Raw genomic sequence first — 25,409 nt, forward strand, 5'->3', positions numbered from 1 at the left:
ATCCACGCATGCACCCAGCCTTCTGTGGACGCACTTTGCTCGCACATGTGCCTTCTGTGCATGTGCCCGGCCTCGAAAATGTGGCTAAATGCGATGGCATTATGTCCAGGCGGGCCCACAGTTGCCGCTACCAGTTCATCCAAACTGGTACGAACCGGCTGAATACCACCTCTGATAGAGAGGTAATAAAAGTCAAACGTTGATAGCCTTGACTGCATAATGAAAACCTTTTTATTGTGCAGTTACATGTAAAATAGGAGCAGGTTTACATAATGCAGTTTCCTCATCATCTTGACTTTTCTGGCCTTCTTATGAATGCCTGTGCCCATAATTTTTTTAAAAAATTACGTGTACAGTAAAATGCCAGGGGTGAAATCCAGCAGGTTCTGACAGGTTCTGGAGAACCGGTAGCGGAAATTTTGAGTTGTTCGGAGAACCGGTAGCGGAAATTTTGAGCAGTTCAGAGGACCAGCAAATAACACCTCTGGCTGGTCCCAGAATGGGGTGGGAATGGGGATTTTGCATTATCCTTCCCCTGCAGTGGGGTGGGAATGGATATTTTGCAGTATCCTTCCCCTGCCATACCTACCAAGCCACACCATGCTCACCAAGCCACGCCCACAGAACCGGTAGTAAAAAAAAATTGGATTTCACCACTGGTGAAATCACCACTGGAGGAGAAGATATTAGGTAAGATGAGAAGATGAGAAAGTTGAGAAGATGAAAAGATGAGGACAATAGCAACACAGCCCTTAAACAATACAATAGCACTTAAACTTATATACCTGCACTCTCTAGGCAGTATACAATGTCAGTATATTGCCCCCAACAATCTGAGTCCTCATTTTACAGACCTTGGAAGGATGGAAAGCTGAGTCAACCTTGAGTCCCGTTAGAATTGAACTACAGACTGTGGACAGAGTTTGCCTGCAATATTCCATGTTGGGCTTAGTAGCTTAACACCAGGATTTTGAATTGGACTTGGATGTTTACTGGCAGCAGATACCATCCTCTCTAATAAAGAAACATTCAACAACTTCTGAATCTGGTGACCCACAGCCTTTCTTCCTCCCATCTGAAGGACCCAATTGATGCCTAGTACCAGTCTATAGTCAGAAGAGTTCATATCGCGGAGAACTCTATCCCTGTTTTCAAACTCTACCAAGGTACAAAAAAGGAAAAACAATTACTAATCCAAAAGAATTTGTGAGATGTTGCCTCACTCTCTATCCAAGTGGTGTGCAACCCAGAGCAAAACTAAGCAATTTCCTCAGCAAAAACTCCCACAAACCTGGCATCATTGCTTAAACATTGTTTTCCTATTCTGCAATAACTATGTAGTTAACTTTCAACAAGACCACAGCTTCAGAGGGCCTATTAGCATTTAATGGTTCTCTATCTCTGTAGAAGTGTGCCAGTCCACATATTGACCAGAAAGTGATTTAACCAGGGGTGAAATCCAGCAGGTTCTAAAAGGTTCTGGAAAACCGGTAGTGGAAATTTTGAGTAGTTCGGAGAACCGGCAAATACCACCTGTGGCTGGCCCCAGAGTGGGGTGGGAATGGAGATTTTGCAATATCCTTCCCCCAGGAGGAGAGGGAATGGAGGTTTTGCAGTATCCTTCCCCTGGAATGGGGTGGGAATGGAGATTTTGCAATATCCTTCCCCTGCCATGCCCACCAAGCCACGCCCACAGAACCTGTAGGGAAAAATTTTGGATTTCACCCCTGGATTTAACCATAGTAGAGAACTGATCGTAATATTTTCCATCTTCATATCTTGCATCAGCTGCTCTGAGGTAAAAACGAGGTCTAGCCAAAGACTGCGTCTACGATCAAGGTCCAAGATCACCCAGAAACCAATGGTTGCTATGGAGAGCATGAAACCCGGGTCTGTTTATCCTAAATGAACACCGCAACTAAGAAAACAGAGAATTCCACTTCTATTTCTTCCTTGGTGTTTCCCCTTTTAGCCAGCATCAGTTCTGAGTTGCCGCCTTCCTCATTTCTCTAATTGGCTAATAAAGGTGAAATGGAACAACCATGACATGATATGTGAATGAGGTCAGCAGGATTTAATCATGTGCAATTACAAACAGCACTGACCCAGCAAATGTACCCACAGCAGTAACACAGTATATAAGCATGACAAGACAATAATCATTTTCTGCTTGGTCTGAGAAACTTTGCTTGCTAATGTTGGTTGTCAATACAAGACAGAATGGTAGATCAGGTCATTTCCCCCTTTTTATTTTACTGGCTTAAACCTATTAGGAAAATCAGCTCCATCAATCAAATCCAGAAAATTCTGTGAGAGATGCCTGTAAGTGTTTAAAGGATGAGACCCTAAAATAAGCCATCCTTTTCAAAGTAAACTGCTGTTAACTAAATTTAATCTGAATTGGTGAACATCACTAGACCTACCATGTTAGTCTGCTTCTCTTTGCTAGATTTTGTGGTAGGCCACAAAATCATGGGAATAACACATTGTTATTCAAAGTATTGGTTTACACCGAATACTAAGTTCTGAGTCCCTGCTGAGATAGCTACGGATGTCATTGTGCAGATATATTGTGGGCTCCTGCTGAGCTCCACATCCAGCTGTGTTGCCTTTTTGAAAGGATCTTTTATTACAAATTGAGAAGCTAGCATCCTGAAAAACAGCCTTCAACATCACCTTCATTTCCAAGAATGATTCCAGGCTCTGGGGACAGTCTTGAAAGTAAAAGTGATAGCAAGTTTTGGAAACATGACTACCACATTAACGAGTGTTTGGTACTGATGGTGCCCACCATGGCACCTAACCCAGGGCATGCATTTAACATCCAAGTAGTTTCAACCGCCTCAGAGTTCAAAGAGCTTTGTGCTAAATCATTGTGCCGCTTTATTGGAATCTGGCTTAGCATATGGTGTGAAATCAGCTACTGTGGTTTCTAAAACGTGGTTTATAATTCACCTGAGATGTCAACAGAGCTAATTGTGATATATTCAACAAGCCATGTCCAAACAAACCATGGTTGAAAATATGATGTCACCACATCTGGTGAGACATGGTTTAAGCAGAATTTATCCAAAACAATCATTATCATCTGGGCTATGTAACATGCTCTTACAGACCATTTTTTACACACTGGGCAGACTGGGTGCACATAGCACGTTAAGCCCAAACTGAACAAACTGCATTATAATTCAAACCAAGATATGAACCCAACTCTTATTGCTTTTGCTATGAATTGTTCAGTTGATGGTATTATGAGGAGATGGTATTATGTTCTTCCCACATTCTTGCTTTGCTCACTGATTGGTTATGTGAGAGCAAGCAATGCTCCCATTGGTCCTCTGCTCTGTCAGTTGGAGGGCTTGGTCTTCATTTGATGAATAAATAAGGTGAAATTGGAGTTGGCTAATTTACTCTGCAGGAGTTTCTGTGAAGAGCTGAAGACCCCCTTGAAACTTCCTACTATGAAAATGTAAGTGTTTTCCAAGTTTTTTAAGAATTGTATTTATTCTGTTAGGAAGAATGGTGTTCATGTACAACATTAGGGATGATACTGGCTATGTGAACATGGAATGCTAGTTCCACTTTCTCTTTTATCTCCAGAGTTTCTAAGAGTGAATTCATAGAACATTTATAAGCCATCATGTAGTCTGCTTTTTAGTGTAGTAAAGCCAATTTTAATTTATTCAATAAACTCTATTTTTTAAAAAAACAACTTTACATGTTTGCCTTTTATCATTAAATTTTGCCAGATTACATTTTTATACTCTAATGTAAACATAAGACTACATGTATTTTAGATAAGGTCTATATAGAACAATTAGCCATATTGTAGCCTTGGAAATGTAAAAGCAATATAGCTTAATCGTGAAGCAAGGTTGTAATTCATGAAGGGAATCCCTGCTTAGATTCTTGCCTTGTGATAAACCATGTTTTAGTTAACTCTATACAATAAGACATAATTTCTGGGTTCCTACCCAAAGCTAAATTATAAACCATGATTCCCAAGGCACAATTGCAGGTTTATATGAGTCAAAACAATTGTGGTTTAATAAGTAGGAAGACTTGTTGATTGGGTTCATCCATCACGTTAAGCTATGTTAATTGGTTTTTCCTTAAAATGGAAGCTACCTACAACAATTTATTTAATTTCCAAAGTTGCCGGAAAGAAAAATTCTACTAAAAAGCACTGGCAAGAAAAGTATGATGTGCAGTAATTGGCTTATTTGTTCTCCTTGAGCAGGTCTCCCACACAATCATGTCTTCTTTTCCTCTGCATCTCCTGCTTCAGTAAAGTTACACATGAGATGTTGCCTATTTCAATGGAGGCAAAGTGGAGGCAAGAGCTATAGAGAAAGAAGCACCATTGTTCTTCTTGAGCTGCAGGTATCTTGAGAGAGTTACAGCTGTTATTAAGGGATATTTTTGTTCTTCTAGGCCAGAACAACATCCAGTGGCTCCCGGAAATAATGAGGAACAGTCTTCAGCTATGGAGAATAATGAAATGCAGCAGGTAAGTTTGTCCTTGGTGGGTCTAAGCTAATGAATAATATCAGTAGACATCTGTATATAATTTAGATAGGATAAATAAAATTGCAGGGCCAATTTAGACTTTAATGCTAAGTAATATTTAATGCGATAGAAACAATGTTTTATATGGAAGGCTGAACCATGCTATTTAATTTTAATTAAAGGTAATTAATTTTCCTCAGCCCAGTTATTATTTTTTTTTAAAGTAGCATTCCTCAGTCCATCATTCAAAAGCGAGGTCTTTTTTGCACCAAAGGCTCTATGAATGTGAAACCAAAGCACAGGAAGCAGCCTATTCCACCCTTGAAATAACTGAAACACGATAGACTGCTTGGTTTCTTATGGTTTGAAATTTTACAACTTATAAAATGTAGAGTGAGAACCAGTTTGGTGTAGTGCAGAGGTCTTCAAACTTGGCAGTTTGAAGACTTGTGGACTTCAACTCCCAGAATTCTCCAGCCAGCATAGCTTTAGCATAGCTAGCATAGCATAGCTGGCTGGAGAATTCTGGGAGTTGAAGTCCACAAGTCTTAAAGCTGCCAAGTTTGGGGATCCTTGGTGTAGGGGTTAAGGCTCCATTATAGACACCCAGGATAGCAGAAATTCTAGTCCCCATTTATGCACAAAGCCAATTGGGAGTGGGGGTGGGGTGGCACGCGGGGGACTTGCTTTGCACTTCCAAAATCTTGCCAAGAAACTTCCAGGGATTAATCCAGGAATAAGATACTGATTCAAAGGTGCCCGGCCTGCAAAAATTAAGGCAACCACTAGATGGCAATGAAAATAGAAGACTAAGTTTGGTGCACTTCTGAATTTTTGCAGCTGTATCTCGGAGCCCTGCAATAAAGGCAGAAGGGATGGCCTATCCTAGGTCTGTTTTTCTGAGCTGGAATGCCAGCAGTTTTCCTAGGAATTGTCTATTTCTCTTCCACTCTACAATGAGAACTTTCCTAACTTCCTGTCCTAGAATGTACTAAACCTAACACTAGCAGACAAAGCTTATTGAATCCCTGACATTGTCCATCTATAAATAGGGGAGCTTTTCCTTGGAATTAATGGGTAGTCTGCCTTTTGGGTTGGGGGCATATTCTAGCACGTTGAGGGCAAGGAATGGACACACTCACAAAATGGCTAAGTTTGCCTACTCATAAAGTACCTGCTATGGGGTGAGTGTGGCCAGTTGCAAAATATCCATGGTTCAAAAAGCTGAATAGTTCCTTCAAGAAACTCATTTCCCTCTGTTAAGAGTATTTTTATGTGGTGCAAAAGGATACTTCATAAAAGTAACGCTGGAGTTTTCCTTGTAATATGCCAGCTTTGTTTTACTCTCTTAAATCTCTTTTTTTTTTAAAAAAAAGAACATGTGGACTAAAAGCCTCATAGATACCCAAGCACAGTATATGAGGGCATCTTGGCTCCAATGGGCATTATGTGCTCTTTGTGTCTCAATTTTTTCTTTTGGGCTAATAATCTATGTTGAGTATCGAGACATGGATGAACAATCGGTTGGGTAGTTGTGGCTTAACAAATTCTGAAGAATAATATATTAGATAGTTGCTTGGTATAATAATCTACGTATTGTACGTTTTTGGTGCCTATGCCAACAAGTGCTAAAATGTTGTGAATTGACCCAGTGTGGTTGGGGAGAAAGATTATCCAAAGGTACTGCTAACACAATTGTGTACAAACCAACCCTCATCTATTGTGTGCCTTGTTTGGTTTTGGATCGCAACTTCCAGAACTTTCCGCTAGAAGAGTTGTTAGTCATATAAGGCTGGGAGTTATAGTCCCAACATATATAGAGGATACTCAAGGAAACCTTGTCTCTATAGGTATTAGCTACAGTCATGTTTGAATATTGGATTTATTCACTAACTTTCTCTCCTATCATACCCCAAAGGATGTTCTTTCAAGAGCTACCAACCTACCTCTTGTCAGCTCCACTTATGAAATGGCAGCTTCGGTTTATACCTCAACTAAGGAGAACCACCCTTATGTTAAAGTCGTCTTGGATTTGGCAGAGAAGAGCGTGAAGCATGTCTCCGAGATGGCTATGAGTAGTGCTCAACCTTTTTTGAGTAAGCTTGAGCCCCAAGGTAAGGCACAGCCTTCATTCTCAAGATTTTCTCTTTGTAGAAAGAGGCAGCAAGTCTTTGGGGGCACCTCACGGGCTTATTTTCACTGTAGGTTTTGGGACTGGTTCACATATGTAAAGATTGTGAGGAATTCTATCTAGTGGTCTGTTGTTGAAGTCTTGCATATCTCTCAACAGTAAGACCAATGACCCAGAAAAGTAATTGACTCCTCTTCATTGGGAGGTCTTCCAGGGCAGATTAGATAGCCCCTTTTAAGGGACTCGGTGGCTCAGTGGCTAAGAAGCTGAGCTTGTCGATCGAAAGGTTGGCAGTTCAGCAGTTCGAATCCCTAATGCTGCGTAACGGGGTGAGCTCCCGTTACTTGTCCCAACTTCTTCCAACCTAGCAGTTCGAAAGCACGTAAAAAATGCAAGTAGGAAAATAGGGACCACCTTTGGTGGGAAGGTAACAACGTTCTGTGTGCCTTTGGCTTTAGTCATGCCAGCCACATGACCACGGAGACATCTTTGGACAGCGCTGGCTCTTCGGCTTTGAAACAGAGATGAGCACCGCCCCCTAGAGTCGGGAATGACTAGCACATATGTGCGAGGGGAACCTTTACCTTTTAATGTGGATTTCTGCACTGAGCAGAAGTGAGATATGAGAGCTTCAGTGGTTTTGGATCACTTTCCAACTCTAGGATTTGGTTATCTCTTCCTTTCTTCTCACTCCTGTTCAATATGGAGCGAATCTGTATTTACCCATCGATATTGTAATTTCTGTCATTTCAGTAAGGTACCTGAATTGCAGGAATTGCTGTAATACTATATAGATGTGTGTTAGAATGTGACATTTCTTGTAAGGATGGAAATGGGACTGGGAGGTCCACATTCATGTTTGTAAAGCCACTCAGAGTCACATCTTTGTGGGATGGGCAATACACAAATATAAAAATATAAAAGAATGAATAACTGGATATAACTGGAATATCTTTTCTGTAAACTGTAACAGACTTTAATTTGCATAAGACTATACCATGAGAAATTTAAATGGAATGTAATGAGGGGAGAAGGAAGATTCAGTGATTATTGATTAGAATTCTAAAAATAGTTAATACTTTTTGGATGTTATGTCAAAAGTCTTGCAGCCTATAAATTAAAAACTGCCTCTCTCTAGTTTCAGTAGCCAGCCACTATGCCTCCAAGGGTTTGGATAAACTGGAAGAGAACCTGCCATTCCTCCATCAGACAGCTGACCAGGTAAACTGAACTTCTTATTTTTATGTCTGTCTTTTAATATCATTGTTGATGGGGGATAAATCTCCCATCTAGAGGTTTGGGGGTGCAACTCCAATATGTCTTAAAATTGCCTTATGTTGGGGATAGTAATCCAATGTTCTTATTTCTGGTCAAGAGCATGAGGGAAAAGATCCAAAAATACACTAGGACAGTGATGGCTAACCTTTTTGCCGTCATGTGCCAAAAGTCGGGGGAGTGGGGGGGGGCTCACACGCATGCGTGCCCACACCCATAATTCAATGCGCCCCATCCCCCTGCGCATGCCCATGTGACCCCACCGAGCTCCCCCCGCTTTTGGCACGCAATGGCACGGTGGGCCCAGTAGGCCCATTTTTCACCCTCCCCAGGTTCCAGAGGCTTTCTTTCCCCAACCCCCTGGGAGGCCCTCTGGACGCCGGAAACAATCCGTTTGCTGATTTCCGGTGGGACCTAGAAAGCCTCTGGAGCTTGGGGAGAGCAAAAAACGGGCCTTCCTTCCCCTGAAGGCCCTCCAGAGGCTGGAAACAGCCTGTTTCCTGACTTCCAGTGGGCCCAGAAGGCCTGAAAATCAGCTGGCTGGCATACGCATGCGCGCCGGAGCTGAGCTAGGGCAACAGTCGCATGTCCACTGATATGGCTCCGCGTGCCACCTGTGGCACACGTGCCATAGGTTCGCCATCACGGCACTAGGATATAAAATTAGAAGCCACTTGATCAGGGGATGAAAACTTGTGTAAAATCTGATTTCAGCATTGTATTGATTTATTTGATCTGATAGCTTGGAACAGAGCAGCAGCTGGGGGTAAGTAAATGGAATCTAAAGAGCAATAGAAGGGACATGTTGCTTGTTTTCCAAATATAGATTCTGACAACCTAAGAGTTGGATGAGTTTTTGCCTACCCGGAGTAATTCTTCAGAAAATAATGGTTAGAACTACGTTACATCCACTTCCCAAGAGACTGAATGTTGCAACTTGTTTAATGGTATCCCCATAGGTTATTTCTGAGACACAGGAATTGGTGTCCTCCAAAGTAGCAGATGCCAAAGAAGCCGTAGCCAAAGCTGTCCAAGATGGCAAAGAGATGATCATAGACACAAGAATGGGTAAACTCGCCATAAGTGGGGTAGAAGCAGTCCTGGAGAAATCAGAAGAATTGTTGGATCACTATCTACCAATGACGGATGAAGAACTTGGTAAGCAAGGAGTTTTTACTCCGTCTCCAGTCTGTGAAATAATAGGAATTAAGCATTTGCAATACTCCCAGTCTCGCTCAATCATCTTTTGTGAATATTGCTGTTTTCAAAGGCCATGCCTTTGGAAAAGAAAATGGCTTCCATGGGTTGATGCCTGAGGAGACGTTTCAAAGAAGTAACATGTTTTTATCTATATCCCACAGCTAAAATAGCACAGTCTGCACCAGAAGGGATCCCCCTGCAATCTGAATCCCAAGGCTATTTTGTGCAACTTGGGTCCCTGTCAACTAAACTCCAGCATCGGGCCTACCGGTATGCTGTGGTAAAAATGGAAGCAAGCAGGGAAAACATCCAGAATACATTCAACCAGTTACGTCAAGCCATTGGGCAGGTAGGAGAATTCACCTCCAGACCCCTTATTTTTATTATTATTGAATATGGAATGAAATGTTCTTCAGCCCCACCCCTCCTTAACTATGTTTCCTTTGTGGTATACGCAACTCATGCTATTGTGGCATAGGAGCAGTAAGTACATAGAAAGGACACATGTATGTATAATGTTGAAGGAATTTTGTGTGACACATCCAGAAGGGAGCTCATGCAGGAAATGATTTATTTAATGGAAATAAGAAAGCAAAAGGGAAGCTGTGCTAGGAAGATGATGGAAATGGGGCGCTTAAGATTAGATATCTAAACTTAAATTTTCTTACAACAAAATGCCTTGCCTTTACTTTTTTTCCCCCCACTTGGAAATTAGCAGCCTTATTTTTTTTTTTAATCTTTAGCCCATATTGGTTATTTTTGTGAATTGTTCAAGGCAAACTGTGGTTGCCAGATCACATTAAAAGAGAAAAAGCAGGGGGGAAATGGCAAAAATTTATCTAAGTTGAGAGTGGAGACTCCAACTGATAAACATTTGTATTATTTAGTTAGTGCTTTGAGACATTTGCAAGGGGGATGGATAGCTTGCTCTGGTCATTATCTTTCTGATGGCAAAGCAAATTGTATTGCTCTAAACAAAGCTGTACTAAAACAATTCCTTGTTTTGTCCACCAGCTAGAACATACCACGCAAGATATCCTTCAGATACCCCAGGAAGAAAAGGAAAAGCTCCAGCAGGTACGGCTGGATTAAAGTCATAGGGAGACCAAGAAAACATGAGCTCTTGATGTAATAATTGTAGGGCAATTCTTGAGAAGCTAAAATATTTATTGGTTCATTCTTTTTCCCAGATGGAATCTCATAGCTTGGCCATGAGTTATCACATCACTGAACAACTGCAGATGGCATACGTCAACTTGATGGGAAGCATCCAAGGTCTGCCTGGTACATTTCAGCAGAATATTGAGTTGGCTCTCCATAGTATTGGGGAACTTCAAGCTACCTTTACTGATGCTCAATCTTTCCAAGATCTTTCTAGCAACCTTTTGATTCAAAGCAAGAAGACAGCCGGCATAGCCCAGAAGTACGTAGATGATATCTTGGACTATGTGCTGCAAAACACTCCATTATCCTGGCTTGTGGGACCTTTTGTTCCTGCACTTAAGAATACCTCGGGTGACCCGGAGCCTGCAAAACCTAATGAAAGGGAAGTGGAAACTCTGAAACCAGAAGCTCCAAAGGAAACTCAGTGACTTAGTATTTAGTCCAGATGGTGGCATGCTATTCCTGAGATACAAAGGAAGTGTACAAAAGCGGTTGTAGATTCTCATGGGGGGGAAAAACTGAAACTAACGTGATTGAAATATTCCTGTCTTCCAAATTGTATAGCAGTGGAGTTTCAAGCTCAATTATTCCAAAGGAAAGATACATGTTAGTTGATTTTCCTAAGGGCTTCACTTTGAGAAATAAAACAACTGATTCATGTTGTACTACAATTTGATTTTTAAGCTTCCCAGGTATATTGAATGGCACCACTGTAACTCTTGGATTCTTTGATCTGAAATAAATGTCATTGCACAAAAAATATAGGTAATTGTTTGAAGTTTGTTTCAGGGTCTTGCTATAGATAATCCATGCTACGGGGTTATGATTCTTTTGCAGTATTCTACAATCTTGATTTCACAAGGACACTATATATTTATGTGCTGGAAGTAGAAAAGAAGAGAGAGTTGAAGTTCCATTGGTTCATTTTTCTTACTGTCAGGGAATTTCTCCTTAATTCTAGGCTGGATCTCTCTGATAAGTTTCCAATATTTTGCTGGAAACTTAACAATTATTCTTCAGTTTCCAAATCAGAACTGGTTCTAGGCAATAATTTCAATGTCTAGCAGGGCCAAGAGAGTTTCCTTTTCTCATATTTTAATATTGTAAAGTCTCTGTTTGAAAGTCCAGCTTGTTTTAGAATGTGACATTCTAAGGTTAAGGACAGATGAAGGTTGACTTAACTGGCCATTAAATTAAACTTTTATTCTAAATATTTAGATGCCTGGTGACCACAGGAGGAAATTAGTTTCTGGGCAAGAATAACCATCAGTGCAAATTGCCTCCAAAGAATTCTAGCCAAATTTCTCAATTGCTCTGCAAATTTTAAGATAATGTTCCTATTCTCCTTACTTATTGCAAGGTTTGCTTTTACTACCTTGATATGCAGGTAGGATACATATATGGAGATTTCCTGAGTTTACAACCTGTAAATTATGTCAACTGGTGATTTTGAGAAAGTAGTCTGACATACGTTTTAATATATCCAAAGCATCCCACCTTAAACCGTGTGTAAGTAACAGGAAAAAGGATTGTGAAGTCCTACGCATTTGCCACTCGGAGATCAACTGCATGCTGGAACTTTTAAAGTCCATCATTGCACCTAGTCAGAAAGCCACCTCTAAGTTCTCCAAGCCTTCATTTAACACACCAAACAGTCTAGCCAAAAGCTATGTTGATGCCTGAAGAGTCTTGCCTTGGAACAGTGAGCAGTAGTTTCAAAATGCACAATGTGTTCTGAAAACATGTCCGGCTCCAAAAACGTAACACATATTGAGGTTCTTCTAAGTTTCCTTTGTTGTTCCTCACCTACAATAGGCAAAAATCTTGCCAAACTGAATGGACTACTTGTACCATTGAACATACATGAGAACTACTAGGGAGTGTTGTGGCCCGCCGGCAGCCAGCTGGCAGCAGAGTCAGACAGTGAGGAGGTTGGGGAGGAACATGGGCCAGTCCTGGGGGCTGGGGAAAGCTTGGACAAAGGGTTCTGTGCCAGAGGCAGAGAGGGAGATAGACAGCAGTGAAGCAGAGGAACAGCTGGAGCCCGTTCCCAGTGTGCGCATGCGCAGAGCTGCCAGAAGGCAAGAACAACTCAGAAAGCAGGGTCGACTCAGGAGTAAAGCCACACCTTGGAGGCAGGGGTAGGTTCTAAAATTTTTTACTACCGGTTCTGTGGGTGTGGCTTATTTTGTGGGCATGGCTTGATGGTCATGTGACAATTCTTTAGGATTTAGCAGAGGTACTGGTCTACCAGGCTTTTAACTGCTTGCAGAGCTGTATCAGTCTACCCATTTATTTTTGCAGGCACTGGTCTACTCATGTATTTTTGCAGGCACTGGTCTACTCATGTATTTTTGCAGGCACTGATCTACCCATTTATTTGTGCAGGCACTGATCTACCCATTTATTTTTGCAGGCACTGGTCTACTCATTTGTTTTTGGAGGCACCGGTCTACCACCAAACTGCCTTTTACCGCTGATCAGCTGTAGGGCGGCCCTTTGAAGCCTCACAGCAAGAGTTTAAACAGTTTTTTCCTTATAGCCCATCAGCTGGGACTCAGGAGGCAGCAATAGATTGGGGGTGGGGCCAAATAAAAGGTAAGAATAACACGGGGTGAGGTGGGAGGTGGGAGGGGGACCGGGGGGCAGAACCGGTTCAGTGACGTCATATCGTCACTGCTACCGGCTTGGCGGAACCGGGCAGAACCGTGAGGAACCCACCACTGCTTGGAGGTGATTGGCCCCTCCCATAGGAAACAAAAGAGGAGCGATCAGGGAAGGGGCTTTTGCAGGAAACAATTCGTTTGGTAGTTTCAAGAGTGAAAAGTTCTGTTCATGACTCTAAGAGACTCTGTGCCAAGTTTTGCTTTACTCTGCGTTTGGAAACAAGTTACGTGGCAGTTTGCCAAGCGAGATAAGGTGTGTTGAGAAATATTCCTTTGAAAAACTGTTTGGACAAACCCTGCTGACTGTGAATAACAGTAATTCACAGTCGTGTAAATAAAAGAGGTTTTGCCAGAACCAATTCCTGCTTCCTGCTTTTTAAGGGAGCCTAGGTCAGAACAGGGAGCAGCTGTCTTAACACTCTTCTCCCACACTAACTATCTGGACTTCCACTGTTGTTTGCTTCGCTGGAATTCGCTCCTTCCCTTCTGGCAATCTGGACTACATCACAAAACCATACTCTTCCCACCCACCCCAAAAGGAGAAGAGACGGATGTCCCAAAGTTGGACTTTGTTTTTCCTTGAAGACGTTTCGCTTCTCATCCAAGGAGCTTCTTCAGTTCTTCAGAAGCTTCTTGGATGAGAAGCGAAACGTCTTCAAGGAAAAACAAAGTCCAGTTGTCTTTTGAAAAAGCAAGCAACTTTGAAACAACCATGACCTGGATGATTTGAGAATTTCCATAGATGAGGAGAGATTGATGTTCTAAAGGGCCAATTAGGATAAGCTAATACAAACCGCCCCAGCAGAAACCTTCCCTGCTTCCTGACCTACTATCGCTTAAATTCCAAAAGATCATTCAAAGTTTGGGACTTTTGATTCAGACTGAAGCATGGATCAAGCATTTTTGTGAGGTATTTAACATAATACCTAGTGATCAGGGTCCATCAGGAATCATTTTTCACTCTCTCCCCAACCATTCTCCTGTCTTTGCATATTTTGGAAACCATCAAGTCATCGCATAACTTAAAAAAAGGTAAAAGTTTTCAAGGAGACTCAATTCCTGTGAAATTCCTAGATTCAAATCCCAGGTAGTGAGAATAGAATAGAATAGAATAGAATGGAATGGAGTGGAGTGGAGTGGAGTGGAGTGGAGTGGAGTGGAGTGGAGTGGAGTGGAGTGGAGTGGAGTGGAGTGGAGTGGAGTGGAGTGGAGTGGAGTGGAGTGGAGTGGAGTGGAGTGGAGTGGAGTGGAGTGGAGTGGAGTGGAGTGGAGTGGAGTGGAGTGGAGTGGAGTGGAGTAGAGTAGAGTAGAGTAGAGTAGAGTAGAGTAGAGTAGAGTAGAGTAGAGTAGAGTAGAGTAGAGTAGAGTAGAGTAGAGTAGAGTAGAGTAGAGTAGAGTAGAGTAGAGTAGAGTAGAGTAGAATAACAGTTGGAAGGGACCTTGGAGGTCCAACCCCCTGCTTAGGCAGGAAACCCTACACCACTTCAGATAAATGGTTATCCAACATCTTCTTAAAAACTTCCAGTGTTGGAGCATTCACAACTTCTGCAGGCAAGTTGTTCCACTGATTAATTGTTCTCACTGTCAGGAAATTTCTCCTTAGTTCTAAGTTGCTTCTCTCCTTGATTAGTTCCCACCCATTGCTTCTTGTCCTGCCTTCAGGTGCTTTGGAGAATAGCTTGACTCCCTCTTCTTTGTGGCAGCCCCTGAGATATTGGAACACTGTCAGCACATTCTAATGCTGGCCTCTCTATTTAGCCATACTTTTACAGATGCATAAAGAGCAGAGAGGCTCTATAACAATTCCAACCTTTCCTCCCTCCTGGAGTTGGGCTGTGCCTCTCTGGAGAGCCACATGAGAATTTCCTTGGGTGGCTTCATGGTCCAATCTTTGCCGAGTCTTCACTCGAAAGAGGCATATCTTTGTCCATAAAGCAGTTGGAATGGAAAATTGCACCCTTCTTTATAAACCTCCAGTTTGGTCTAGTGGTTAAGGCATCAGGTTAGAAACCAGGAGACTGTAAATACTAGTCCCTCCTTAGGCATGAAAGCCAGCTGGGTGACTTTGAGCCAATCATTCTCTCTCAACCTAATCCACCTCACCGGGTGGTTGTTGGAAAACAGGAAGAGGAATACGTATTAGGTATGTTTGCTAATTTGAGTTATTTATAAAAAATAACAGGGTAATAAACACACTGAGAGTGTTGATAACGTGACCTAAACATTTTAAAAGTGTTCCCTTACCCAAAATTTGTGGATTCCCAATTTTTTAAATCTATCTATCTATCTATCTATCTATCTATCTATCTATCTATCTATCTATCTATCTATCTGTTATCTATCTATCATCTATCTACTTATCTATCATCTATCTATCTATCATCTATCTATCTCACAGCCTTTCTTAATTCTATGGAAAGAAAATCTGCTTTAAGAAAGTTGAAACTAGGTAGAACATGGATTATGCCTGCTGTGTCCTCTTTCTGTGTGTGTTCAAGATACGGCTACATCTCAAAACCAGGAGAGACATTTCCTTGGCAAAAAAGAGTGATGCCTTAAAGCAGATGTTCCAGAAAAAAAATATTTATTTATTTCTTTATTTTGAACATGCTTATATCAATGATTTCCCAAACAACGTGTGCCAAGTCATGTCCCTCAAAGCCTGGTGCGCCAGCTCATTCAGGTTGGGTGGAGAGCTGTACTCTTTTGAGGAAATATCACAAGATTAGAAACTCTGCCCCAGGGCAGTAGTTTGGAAGAAGATATAGCTATTGCTTGTTTATGGGATTGGGTTTTCCTTGCCTTTCATGTAAAGTTTTAGAATCACTAAACATATCATACTGTAGGAGAAGAAGGGACAGAGCTTGGGGGTGGAGTTAAGAGGGTTATCAGTCTGGAGTCATTGCATTGCCACAAGCATCCAAGTCCAGCCCCCCTTGAATTCTGTTGACTGTTATCTAGCACTATTATTCCTTTTTTTTTAAACTTTACTAATTTAATGCTGACCTTAACATGTGAGCCTGATTCCTTGTGCCTGACACATCAGGTATGATATACAGAAAATGGTTAAAAGGGGCAGATTTTTTATTTTTCTGTAATCTAACACAGAGTTCCCCAACATTTCTGTCTTTACAGATTGGTGGGGGGGGGGGAGAGAAAGAGGCTGGTTCTGCACCAGTGGCCACCAAGCGTGCTTGTGCACAAGCTCTATTTGCACAAGCGACATGCATGTGTGCCTCCTGCTCTCTTAAATGGAGAGCGCCCGCCCTCGCTGGTCACACAAGTGAGGATACGCCTACATGCGCAAGCTCACCGATCATTTCTGTGGCCTGCTTGCAGACCCCTCATAGCCCACTAGTGGGCCACACAGCCCACAGATTGGGGACCCCTGATCTAACAAATAAAGTAGGGTTAGTATTGAAGTATGGTATTTTTCTTCTATTGTAACTATGGTTATAATTATTAGGTTATCATTCCACAAGACATTCATAAAAATGGGAGAGACTTCAGTTAAATGGTCATAGGTTCCATCTTGATGTTTTAGAATCCCCCCCCACTTCAATGTCCCTACTCTGTGCTAATTGTGGATGTAGGAAAAGAAACTGAATGACTTATGTAATGGATCTGTAATCCACCTTTCCCAGATTTTCCAAGTCAATAATTTAACAGCCCTTTAATGCAAAGTGGGATTGCTATGCTCTGGAAAGCATTTTTAAAACTCCATTTACCTTTGCCATTTCCTTAATTTGTTGGTAACTCTTCCCCAAAGCTGTTGATTTTCTGTCAAGAGAAATACAAAGATATACTTATGTGTGCTTTCTTCTATAGGAAAGGTGTGGGTGTGTACAAGTTAACAAGGTGATTGAGCGATAACTAGTATTTAACATTCTGGCATTATTCTTCTCTCTATACTTCTTTTTTTTTTTCCTTTCTCTTCACCGGCTTTGATGTAATAATATCCATGCAGTGCCAGATAAAGGGGTGTTTCCAACTTGCTGGAAAAGCGATTTTCGTTCCCAGGGAAAACAGTATTAAACCTGTTTAAAACGAGACGGAGGTGGTTGCTAAGAAGAGGTTAAAATAGAAAAGCCAAGGAAACCCATAGGATTGGGGCCAGCAAAGGGTCCATCAGAGTTCTCCAAAAGATGACAAATTCAAGGGCTGATTTGAAGCCTCAGAGATAGGAAGGCACCTCGCCTTCTCAAAGACAGAAGAAGGATGATGTTGTTTTGAACTTGATTAATGTGCTGTTCAGCAGCCTCGCAGAATGATGTAAAAAAAATCAAACCTGACATTTTTAGCACTTCCTACTCCTCTTTCAGAAATGAAGCATTCCCAGAGTTCTGATGAGGAACAGGTCACTGTGAATAGAGAGGCATTCCAGCCTATCTATACCAGGGACGAATGACTTGCCCCAGGGGTGAAATCCAGCAGGATTCTGACAAGTTCTGGAGAACCGGTAGCGGAAATTTTGAGCAGTTTGGAGAACCAGCAAATACCACCTCTGGCTGGCCCCTGAGTAGGGTGGGAATGGAGATTTTGCAATATCCTTCCCCTGGAGTGGGGTGGGAATGGAGATTTTGCAATATCCTTCTCCTGCCACGCCCACCAAGCCACACCACACCCACCAAGCCACACCCACAGAACTGGTAGTACAAAAATTTAGATTTCACCACTGACTTTCCCTCCGAGAGGACCCGGCCTATGTTACCATCCATCAGGGGCCATTCCGTAAGGTTCCACCTCATGATGGGAATGAGACGGCAACCGAGAAATCGGCAGGACAGATCCTGGGTAGGTGGGGATATCGACGCCGCAACCATCACCCACGCTGCTCGAGGCTACCTTGAGGGGGTTGGTGATGGGTGTGGTGCCACCTTCCAGCTGCGGCCTCTCTTGGGGATTGGACCCCTTAAGACACCGTCAGTAGTGGCCCAGGTTTTATCTTCCGAAAGGAATCCCATCCGAAATGGCACAGCCTGAAGCATAGCTTCTGGCCATGTGGGTTCCATCTGCCATGGGGGCTGGCACCCCGGTGGGTCACCAGATGGGACCCAGTACCCAGTGTAGGCTGGGTAACCAAGAAAAAAAGAAAAAGAAATGAAGCATACCCCCATGTCTTCTGCATGTTCCTATGTAAAAGGCTGAGGATATTGTATCAGATGTGCTTTCTGCAGTGTTGAGGCAGCAAAACACATGTTGGAGAGCTGCAACAGGTGAATTCAGGATTAAATATGGTTTAACTTGATATGGTATGGAAGGTCTTAAGTCCAAAGACTATTTAGCTCACTGTACCATTACGTCAGTGCTCTAGGACAGGGGTCTCCAACCTTAGCAACCTTAAGACTTGTGGACTTCAACTCCCAGAGTTCCTCAGCCAGCAAAGCAAGGCTGGCTGAGGAATTCTGGGAGTTGAAGTCCACAAGTCTTAAAGTTACCAAGATTGGAGACCCCTGCTCTAGGATGCATGTTTCTCAATGCAGGTAGTTCTCGACTTACAACCATTTGCTTAGTGACCATGACCATTCAAAGTTACAACAGCACTGAAAAAAGTGACCGATGACCAATTTTCAGACTTAGGGACCATTGCAGCATCCTCATGGTCATGTGATCTAAATTCGGGCCCTTGGCAATTGACATGTATTTATGATGATTGCAGTGTCCTGGGTCATGTGACCCCCTTTTCCAACTTTCTGACAAGCCAAGTCAACGGGGAAGCTAGTAATGGTGTTACTAGCTTAACAACTGCACTAAAGGATGCTTTTTTTCAAGAGGCAAGTGGAATTTCTAATTTTCCTTTGCTTCTCATCTAAGAAGTTCCTTCAGAGCTGAAGAAGCTTTTTGGATGAGAAGCAAAACGTCTTGAAGAAAAACAAAGAAAGTCCAGTTGCCTCTTGAAAAAGCACCTTTGGGACAACCATGACTTGGATGACTGAGACTCTCCATAGACACTTAACAACTGCAGTGTTTCACTTAACAACTGTGGCAAGAAAAGTTGTAAACTGAGGCAAAACTCACTTAACAAATGCTTCACTTAGCAACAGAAATATTGGGCTCAATTATGGTCCTAAATCGAGGACTACCTGTAGACTCAAACAACCTACTGAGCCAAAAACACACACACACCCCAAACCATATCATAATTTGGCGTCTTGTATGGGTTCAGCCTGTACCAGAGGTGGGTTTCAGCAGGTTCTGACCAATTCTGGAGAACCGGTAGCGGAAATTTTGAGTAGTTCGGAGAACCGGTAATAAAAATTCTGACTGGCCCCTCCCACATCTATTCTCTCTGCCTCCTGAGTCTCAGCTGATTGGGAGGAAATGGGGATTTTGCAGTAACCTTTCCCTGGATTGGGGTGGGAATGGAGATTTTACAGTATCCTTCTCATGCCACGCCCACCAAGCCACACCCACAGAACCGGTTGTAAAAAATTTTTAAAACCCACCACTGGCCTGTACCATTATATCTAGTTTGCTAAAAATCTGCGGCAGAGTCTAAGCCCCCAAATCTTTCAGCCATCGTGAGATACTGAATGAAACTACCTTATAGTGAAGCTCCCAGTTCCAATAATAATTTGGTGAATGCAAGGAACTGGTTTTCTTCATGTGAGGCAAGGCTCAAGTCCTTACTAGTTTGGGCGGGGGGAAATCCACCTCGCCCTTCCAAAACAGCATTCGTTAAAAATGTGTTGCTTTTTTGAAGGAAGACAACCTGCCTGCTCTCAGCAGAGTTGAATGTATACTAGATATGTTACATGGAACATAAGCCTGGGATCCCATGCTGTCAAAAATACAGAGCTGACAACTTTGGAAATAGCAAACTGTGAAGATCAGATGCTCTGCTCCCTAAAGCATCTGCACTTTTGGAGAACTGCAAAGTGTTACCATATGGACGCCGATTGAAACAGAATTTCCTCAAACAGGGCATCATCGACAGAATGCATATCTCTGCACGCACACGTACAAATCAGCCAGCCATTAAAAGTGCAGTTTTATAGATATCTATTCAGAAGTAAATTCCACTGAGTTTATTGGGGCTTCCTCTTCATCAAGAGGGCATAGGATACCAGTCTAAATCAACCCTCTTAGGCTTAATAAATCTAGCTCGCAGTGTTTCTTGGGGCAAAGCCATCTTTTATTACCATTTTTACAACAAAACTATTCCAAAATCTGCTTCGCTGTTTCTCAATTTTCCTTCCTTTTTTTTTTTTTAAAAAAAAACAATTTTTATTTAAAAAAAAAAAACTTTTTACAGAGTAAAAACTTTTTTTAAAAAAAGGAAAAATGGTGAAAAAATAAATGAGAGAAATGAAAATAGAGAAAAAGAAAAGACAAAATATATAACTTCTGTGCTTTTTTGTAACAATTATAAATGCATTTGAATTTCATCCTTTCTCTCACCAGGGTTACACCATAACTCCCGTCTCTCCAGAGAAAGTAGAAACTAGAAACTAGAGCTCTATCCTTCTTTTACTGAATTGTTATAAGGACTTTTACGCACAATGTATATATATCCTCACAAATAATTAAATTTCCAGAGCATTTGGATTTCTTCTTTCACATTTTTTTGTCAAAGGATGATGCATCTCGTTAAATCTCTGCAAATAGTGTCATACCACCAGAGGTGCCAGTTCGTACCAGTTCGGCTGAACTGGTAGCAGTGACTGAGGGTCAGGGGTGAAATCCAGCAGTTTCTGACAGGTTCTGGAGAACCTGCAGCGGAAATTTTGAGTAGTTCGGATAACCAGGAAATACCACCTCTGGCTGGTCCCAGAGTGGGGTGGGAATGGAGATTTTGCAATATCCTTCCCCTGCCATGCCCACCATGCCCACAAAGCCACGCCCATAGAACCAGTAGTAAAAAAATTTGGATTTCACCACTGCTGTTGGTGGACCTGGCCACCCGCCAGGCCATAATGCCATCCTATTTAGCCACATTTTCAAGACTGGGCGCATGCACAGGAAGCATGCGTGCGAGCAAAGCGCAAGCACGGAAGGCCGGGCGCATGTGCGGATGGTGCGTGCGGGCATGGTGAACCAGTGGTAAGAATATTGGAAACCTACCATATACCACCTACAGAATCTGTATAGGTAGCCTTCAACTTATGGCCATAATCGAGCCCCAAATTTCCATTGCTAAACGGGATAGTTGTTAACTGAGTTTTGCCCCATTTTACAATCTTGCTTGCCGCAGTTAAAGGAATCATTACAGTTGTTAAGTTATTAACATGGCTGTTAAGTGAATCTTGCTTCTCTATTTACTTTGCTTTTCAGAAGGTTGAACAAAGGGTGATCACATGTCCCCAGGACTCTTCAACTGCCATAAATACAGGCCAGTTGCCAAGCATCTGAATTTTGTTCAGGTGACTATGAAGATGCTGCAATAGTTGTAAGTGTGAAAAATTATCATAAGTCATTTTTTCAGTGCTATTGTAATTTTGAATGGTGACTAAATGCATGATTGTATGTTGAGGACTACCTGCATTGAGAGGAGATATATTACTATTTTTTACCATGGCTCATAGTTTTTAGCAACTGTCCCAGGGGTGTGTTTGTAGGCTTTTGATCCAGCAAGCAAGCAAGCAAACAAGGTATATGATGGCTGTGACAGAGCATCTTGGAGAATTGAAGGAATTGTTGAATTCAGTTGGAATCATCTTCCCAATGCCAACAATGGGAATGATGTTTTTGATCCTCAGCAATATGGACATTTATGAACTTCAATCTGCAGAATTCTGGGAGATAGTTTAATGAAAAGAAGGACTAGGGGAGGCATGATAGCAGTGTTCCAATATCTCAAGGGCTGCCACAAAGAAGAGGGAGTCAAGCTATTCTCCAAAGCACCTGAGGGCAGGACAAGAAGCAACGGGTGGAAACTAATTAAGGAGAGAAGCAACTTAGAACTAAGGAGAAGTTTCCTGACAGTTAGAACAATTAATCAGTGGAACGACTTGCCTCCAGAAGTTGTGAATGCTCCAACACTGGAAGTTTTTAAGAAGATATTGGATAACCATTTGTCTGAAGTGGTGTAGGGTTTCCTGCCTAAGCAGGGGGTTGGATTAGAAGACCTCCAAGGTCCCTTCCAACTTATTGGAAGGGTTATTAAAATAACTTATTGGTTATTTTATTCTATTTGAAGATGAAATCCACACACCTTAAAGGTGCTGAGATTGAGGAATACTGAATGGCAGTAAATGTCATGTGTGCAAATTCCAGATCGGTCCGTTGGGCTTCTGTTAACCTATGTCCATGCCCTTTTATGGAAGAAAAAAATTAAGAGATGTTACCAAAAAGAACATGAAAGAAGCAAGTAAGCAGGCTTATTGTCCAGGACTCAGCAAGATGTCTGACCTTTAGCTTTTCTTTTTAAGAATTGATAACAACTGGGAATCTGTACTGAAAACCATGTTTCAAACCTTCTTCTCTCATTCGAGAATAAGGATGAGAGAAAAAAAAGATCAATGACTATCTGTACGATCAATATTGCTTCCTGCTTTTCCTTTGAGGGCCTTTTAAAAATACAATAAATAGAAACTAGCTCAGTTCAAATTTAAAGGCCCATATGTAACATTTCAATGTAGCACCTGGCATGAGATTGGGAGAATTTTCACCCTGCTCCAGCAGAATGTCAAAATTTACAGAACAGTGAAATGATTTAGTTACTCTGAAAATTGGTTGAGTGAAATAATTTCACAATAGGCTTTCCAAGAATTGCTTCGCCAATCCAGCTTTCTCCAAACTGGTGCCCTCCAGCTGTCAAGTTTATCAATCCCAGCCAGTATTAATAAGATAAATTCTCGGCTTGTCGTTCGTTCAGAACTGCGATAGGAAATAATCACCAGTAACACACAGAGAATCAGGGTTTACTTTGGCAATGATAAGCTTGCAGTCAAAAGTAAAGTACAAGTCGGTGTTTTGGTTCAAAGTCAGCGCTGGGTGTAATCACACCACAGCGCTATTTAACAAAAACTCAGCCCCTTAAACATACATCCGGTGATTATCAATCAAGCACCCCCCACTCCCTTAACAGTAACAGCTGCGAGCAGCGAGGACAGCAGAATCGGAGAGGCCCAGCAACGTCATCAATCATTGCCCTGAATGCTGCTATCCAGGAACTGTTTGTGTGTTCTCTGCGGCTGCTTATCTCCACTCCTTCGTCTCCCACACCCCCCATCAATGGCGAGCTCCGGCAGGACTCGACAGGCGGCCCCCCCTACCAGGAGCTCACCTATAAATAGAAAGCATACAGATGTTAGTCACTGTTATGATCCTGCATTAGGTTTGTCTGGGTATTTCCGATGGAACCGTTGTATCAATCGGGCAGCGTGAACATCGGGTGCTGCCACCCACGAGGCCTGTGTTACAGGGTATCCTTTCCACCGCACAAGATATTGTAACATCCCCCTACGAACCCTGGAGTCCAATATTCGGTCTATCTCATATTGGTTGGTATGCACGGGACCCGGTGGAGTAGTTGAGGTACCTGGCCTTTCTATCGTCACCGGTTTCACCAAACTGCTATGGAATACGGGATGTATCCTACTGAACAGAGGGGGAAGTTTAAGAGCTACGGTTACAGGATTGATGACTTGTGTTATGGGAAATGGTCCTATATATTTAGGTCCTAATTTTTTACTGGGCAGTCGGAGTTTAAGGTATTTCGTAGATAAGTATACTTTGTCTCCTATCCGGAATGGTTTTGGATCAGCTCTTTTCTTGTCTGCATATTTTTTGTACTCGTCTGCTGCCTTTTGTAATGCTGTTTTTACACTTGGCCATACATTACTAATTTTATCGGCCCAACTGCGTGGCGTGTCACCGTCTGTCATAGGGGGATCTAACTCTGGAATGGCTGAAAACTCTCGGCCATATATTACTTGGAAAGGGGAGAACCCAGTACTGCGGTGGGGTATGTTGTTATATGCCACTTCGGCGAAAGGCAGGAGTCCTGACCAATTCGTCTGCTGGTATGAAACGTAGCATCTGATATATCTTTCGACCATGGCATTGGCCCGTTCAGCCGCCCCGTTAGTGCTCGGGTGGAATGCTGAACTTAACCCTTGAGAGGACCCAATTAAACGGACAAATCGTCTCCAAAACTTAGAGGTGAATTGAACACCGCGGTCGGATATAATCCTCTTAGGTGCTCCATGGAGATGATAGATATGTTGCAAAAAGAGTTCGGTTAATTGTCGCGCGGATGGTATGCTTTTACATGGCACAAAGTGGGCCTGTTTCGAAAACAGATCTACCACCGTCCAAATTACAGTGTGGCCATGGCTAGGGGGGAGATCGACTATGAAATCCATAGCTATCTCTTCCCAAGGCCTGCTAGGATTCGCGACTGTCTGTAATAGTCCTAACGGTCGTCCAGACCAGGGTTTGGCGGTTGCACAGGTTGTGCAACCTTTTACGTATGTTTCTATGTCCTTACGCATTCGTGGCCACCAGAATTGCCTCCTCACAAGGTGTAGAGTTTTTAAATACCCAAAATGGCCTGCTGATTTGGCATCATGGCACCTGCATAACACTACGTTCCATAAACGTTCTGGAACATATATTCTATTCTCCCTCCACGCTATTCCATCATTATAGCTAACCATAGAGGGGTTTTGGATTACCCATTGATCCTGTTGTAAAGCTGTTTTAAACTCGGTACGTAAGTGACCATCTACTTCTGTAAGTCTTAATAGGGTTTGGGAAGGTGCAATTAGAGGTTCTATCACTTCCTCTCGCTTGCTATTATACTGTGGCATCCGGGACAGCGCATCAGCCAGGAAGTTTTTCCCAGCAGGAACATACCGCAACCGGAAAGAGAAACGCTGAAAATATTGTGCCCACCTTATCTGTTTGGGAGATAGTCGCCTGGGCGTTTGTAAGGCTTCTAAGTTTTTATGGTCCGTCCATACCTCAAAAGGATGAGACGCCCCCTCCAAGAGATGTCGCCATGTCATCAACGCCCAACGGACCGCGAATGCCTCTTTTTCCCAGATCGCCCATGCCCGCTCTGTCGTGGTTAACTTTTTGGACGTATAGGCACAAGGTTGTAACCCTCCCTGCTGTGTTCTTTGTAGGAGTACTGCTCCTACAGCCACGTCGCTAGCATCTGCTTGGACTACGAATGCCTGCGTTGGGTCTGGATGCTTGAGTACTGGTTCTTGAGCAAAGAGTGTTTTTAACTGCTCGAAAGCCATTTGACACGCTGACGACCACGTCAACGCTTGTCCCGGCTTTGGTTTAGCTGTGGCCGGTTTGGTCCGTAACAGATCCGTTAGTGGTAGGGCTATTTCAGCAAATCTGGGAATGAACTGCCGATAGAAGTTTGCAAAGCCTAGAAAGCTCTGTAATTGCTTTCTGGTTCTAGGGGCCTGCCATTCAAGCACTGCCTGGACTTTTCTGGGATCCATCTCTACCCCGCTCTCTGATATTCTATAGCCTAGATAATCTATCCTCTTTTTGTGAAA

At 42.6% G+C, this 25,409-nt stretch overlaps 1 protein-coding gene across 1 annotated transcript; it reads left to right on the forward strand.

The window, feature by feature from the left end:
• Positions 1-4,434: 4,434 nt before the first annotated feature.
• On the forward strand, positions 4,435-10,707 carry LOC139326972 (perilipin-3-like; the record flags this gene model as incomplete). The annotated part of the gene is made up of 7 exons (XM_070956680.1): positions 4,435-4,510; positions 6,428-6,623; positions 7,779-7,861; positions 8,875-9,073; positions 9,277-9,464; positions 10,130-10,192; positions 10,306-10,707. Coding segments are annotated over 7 exons (1,207 nt in total), but the record flags the coding sequence as incomplete, so codon positions are not given.
• Between the last annotated feature and the right edge of the window lie 14,702 nt (positions 10,708-25,409).

The sequence above is a fragment of the Pituophis catenifer genome, unplaced genomic scaffold (assembly GCF_029215685.1).
Source record: "Pituophis catenifer annectens isolate HBS135680 unplaced genomic scaffold, rPitCat1.0.hap2 SCAF_441, whole genome shotgun sequence".
Taxonomy (NCBI): Eukaryota; Metazoa; Chordata; class Lepidosauria; order Squamata; family Colubridae; genus Pituophis; species Pituophis catenifer.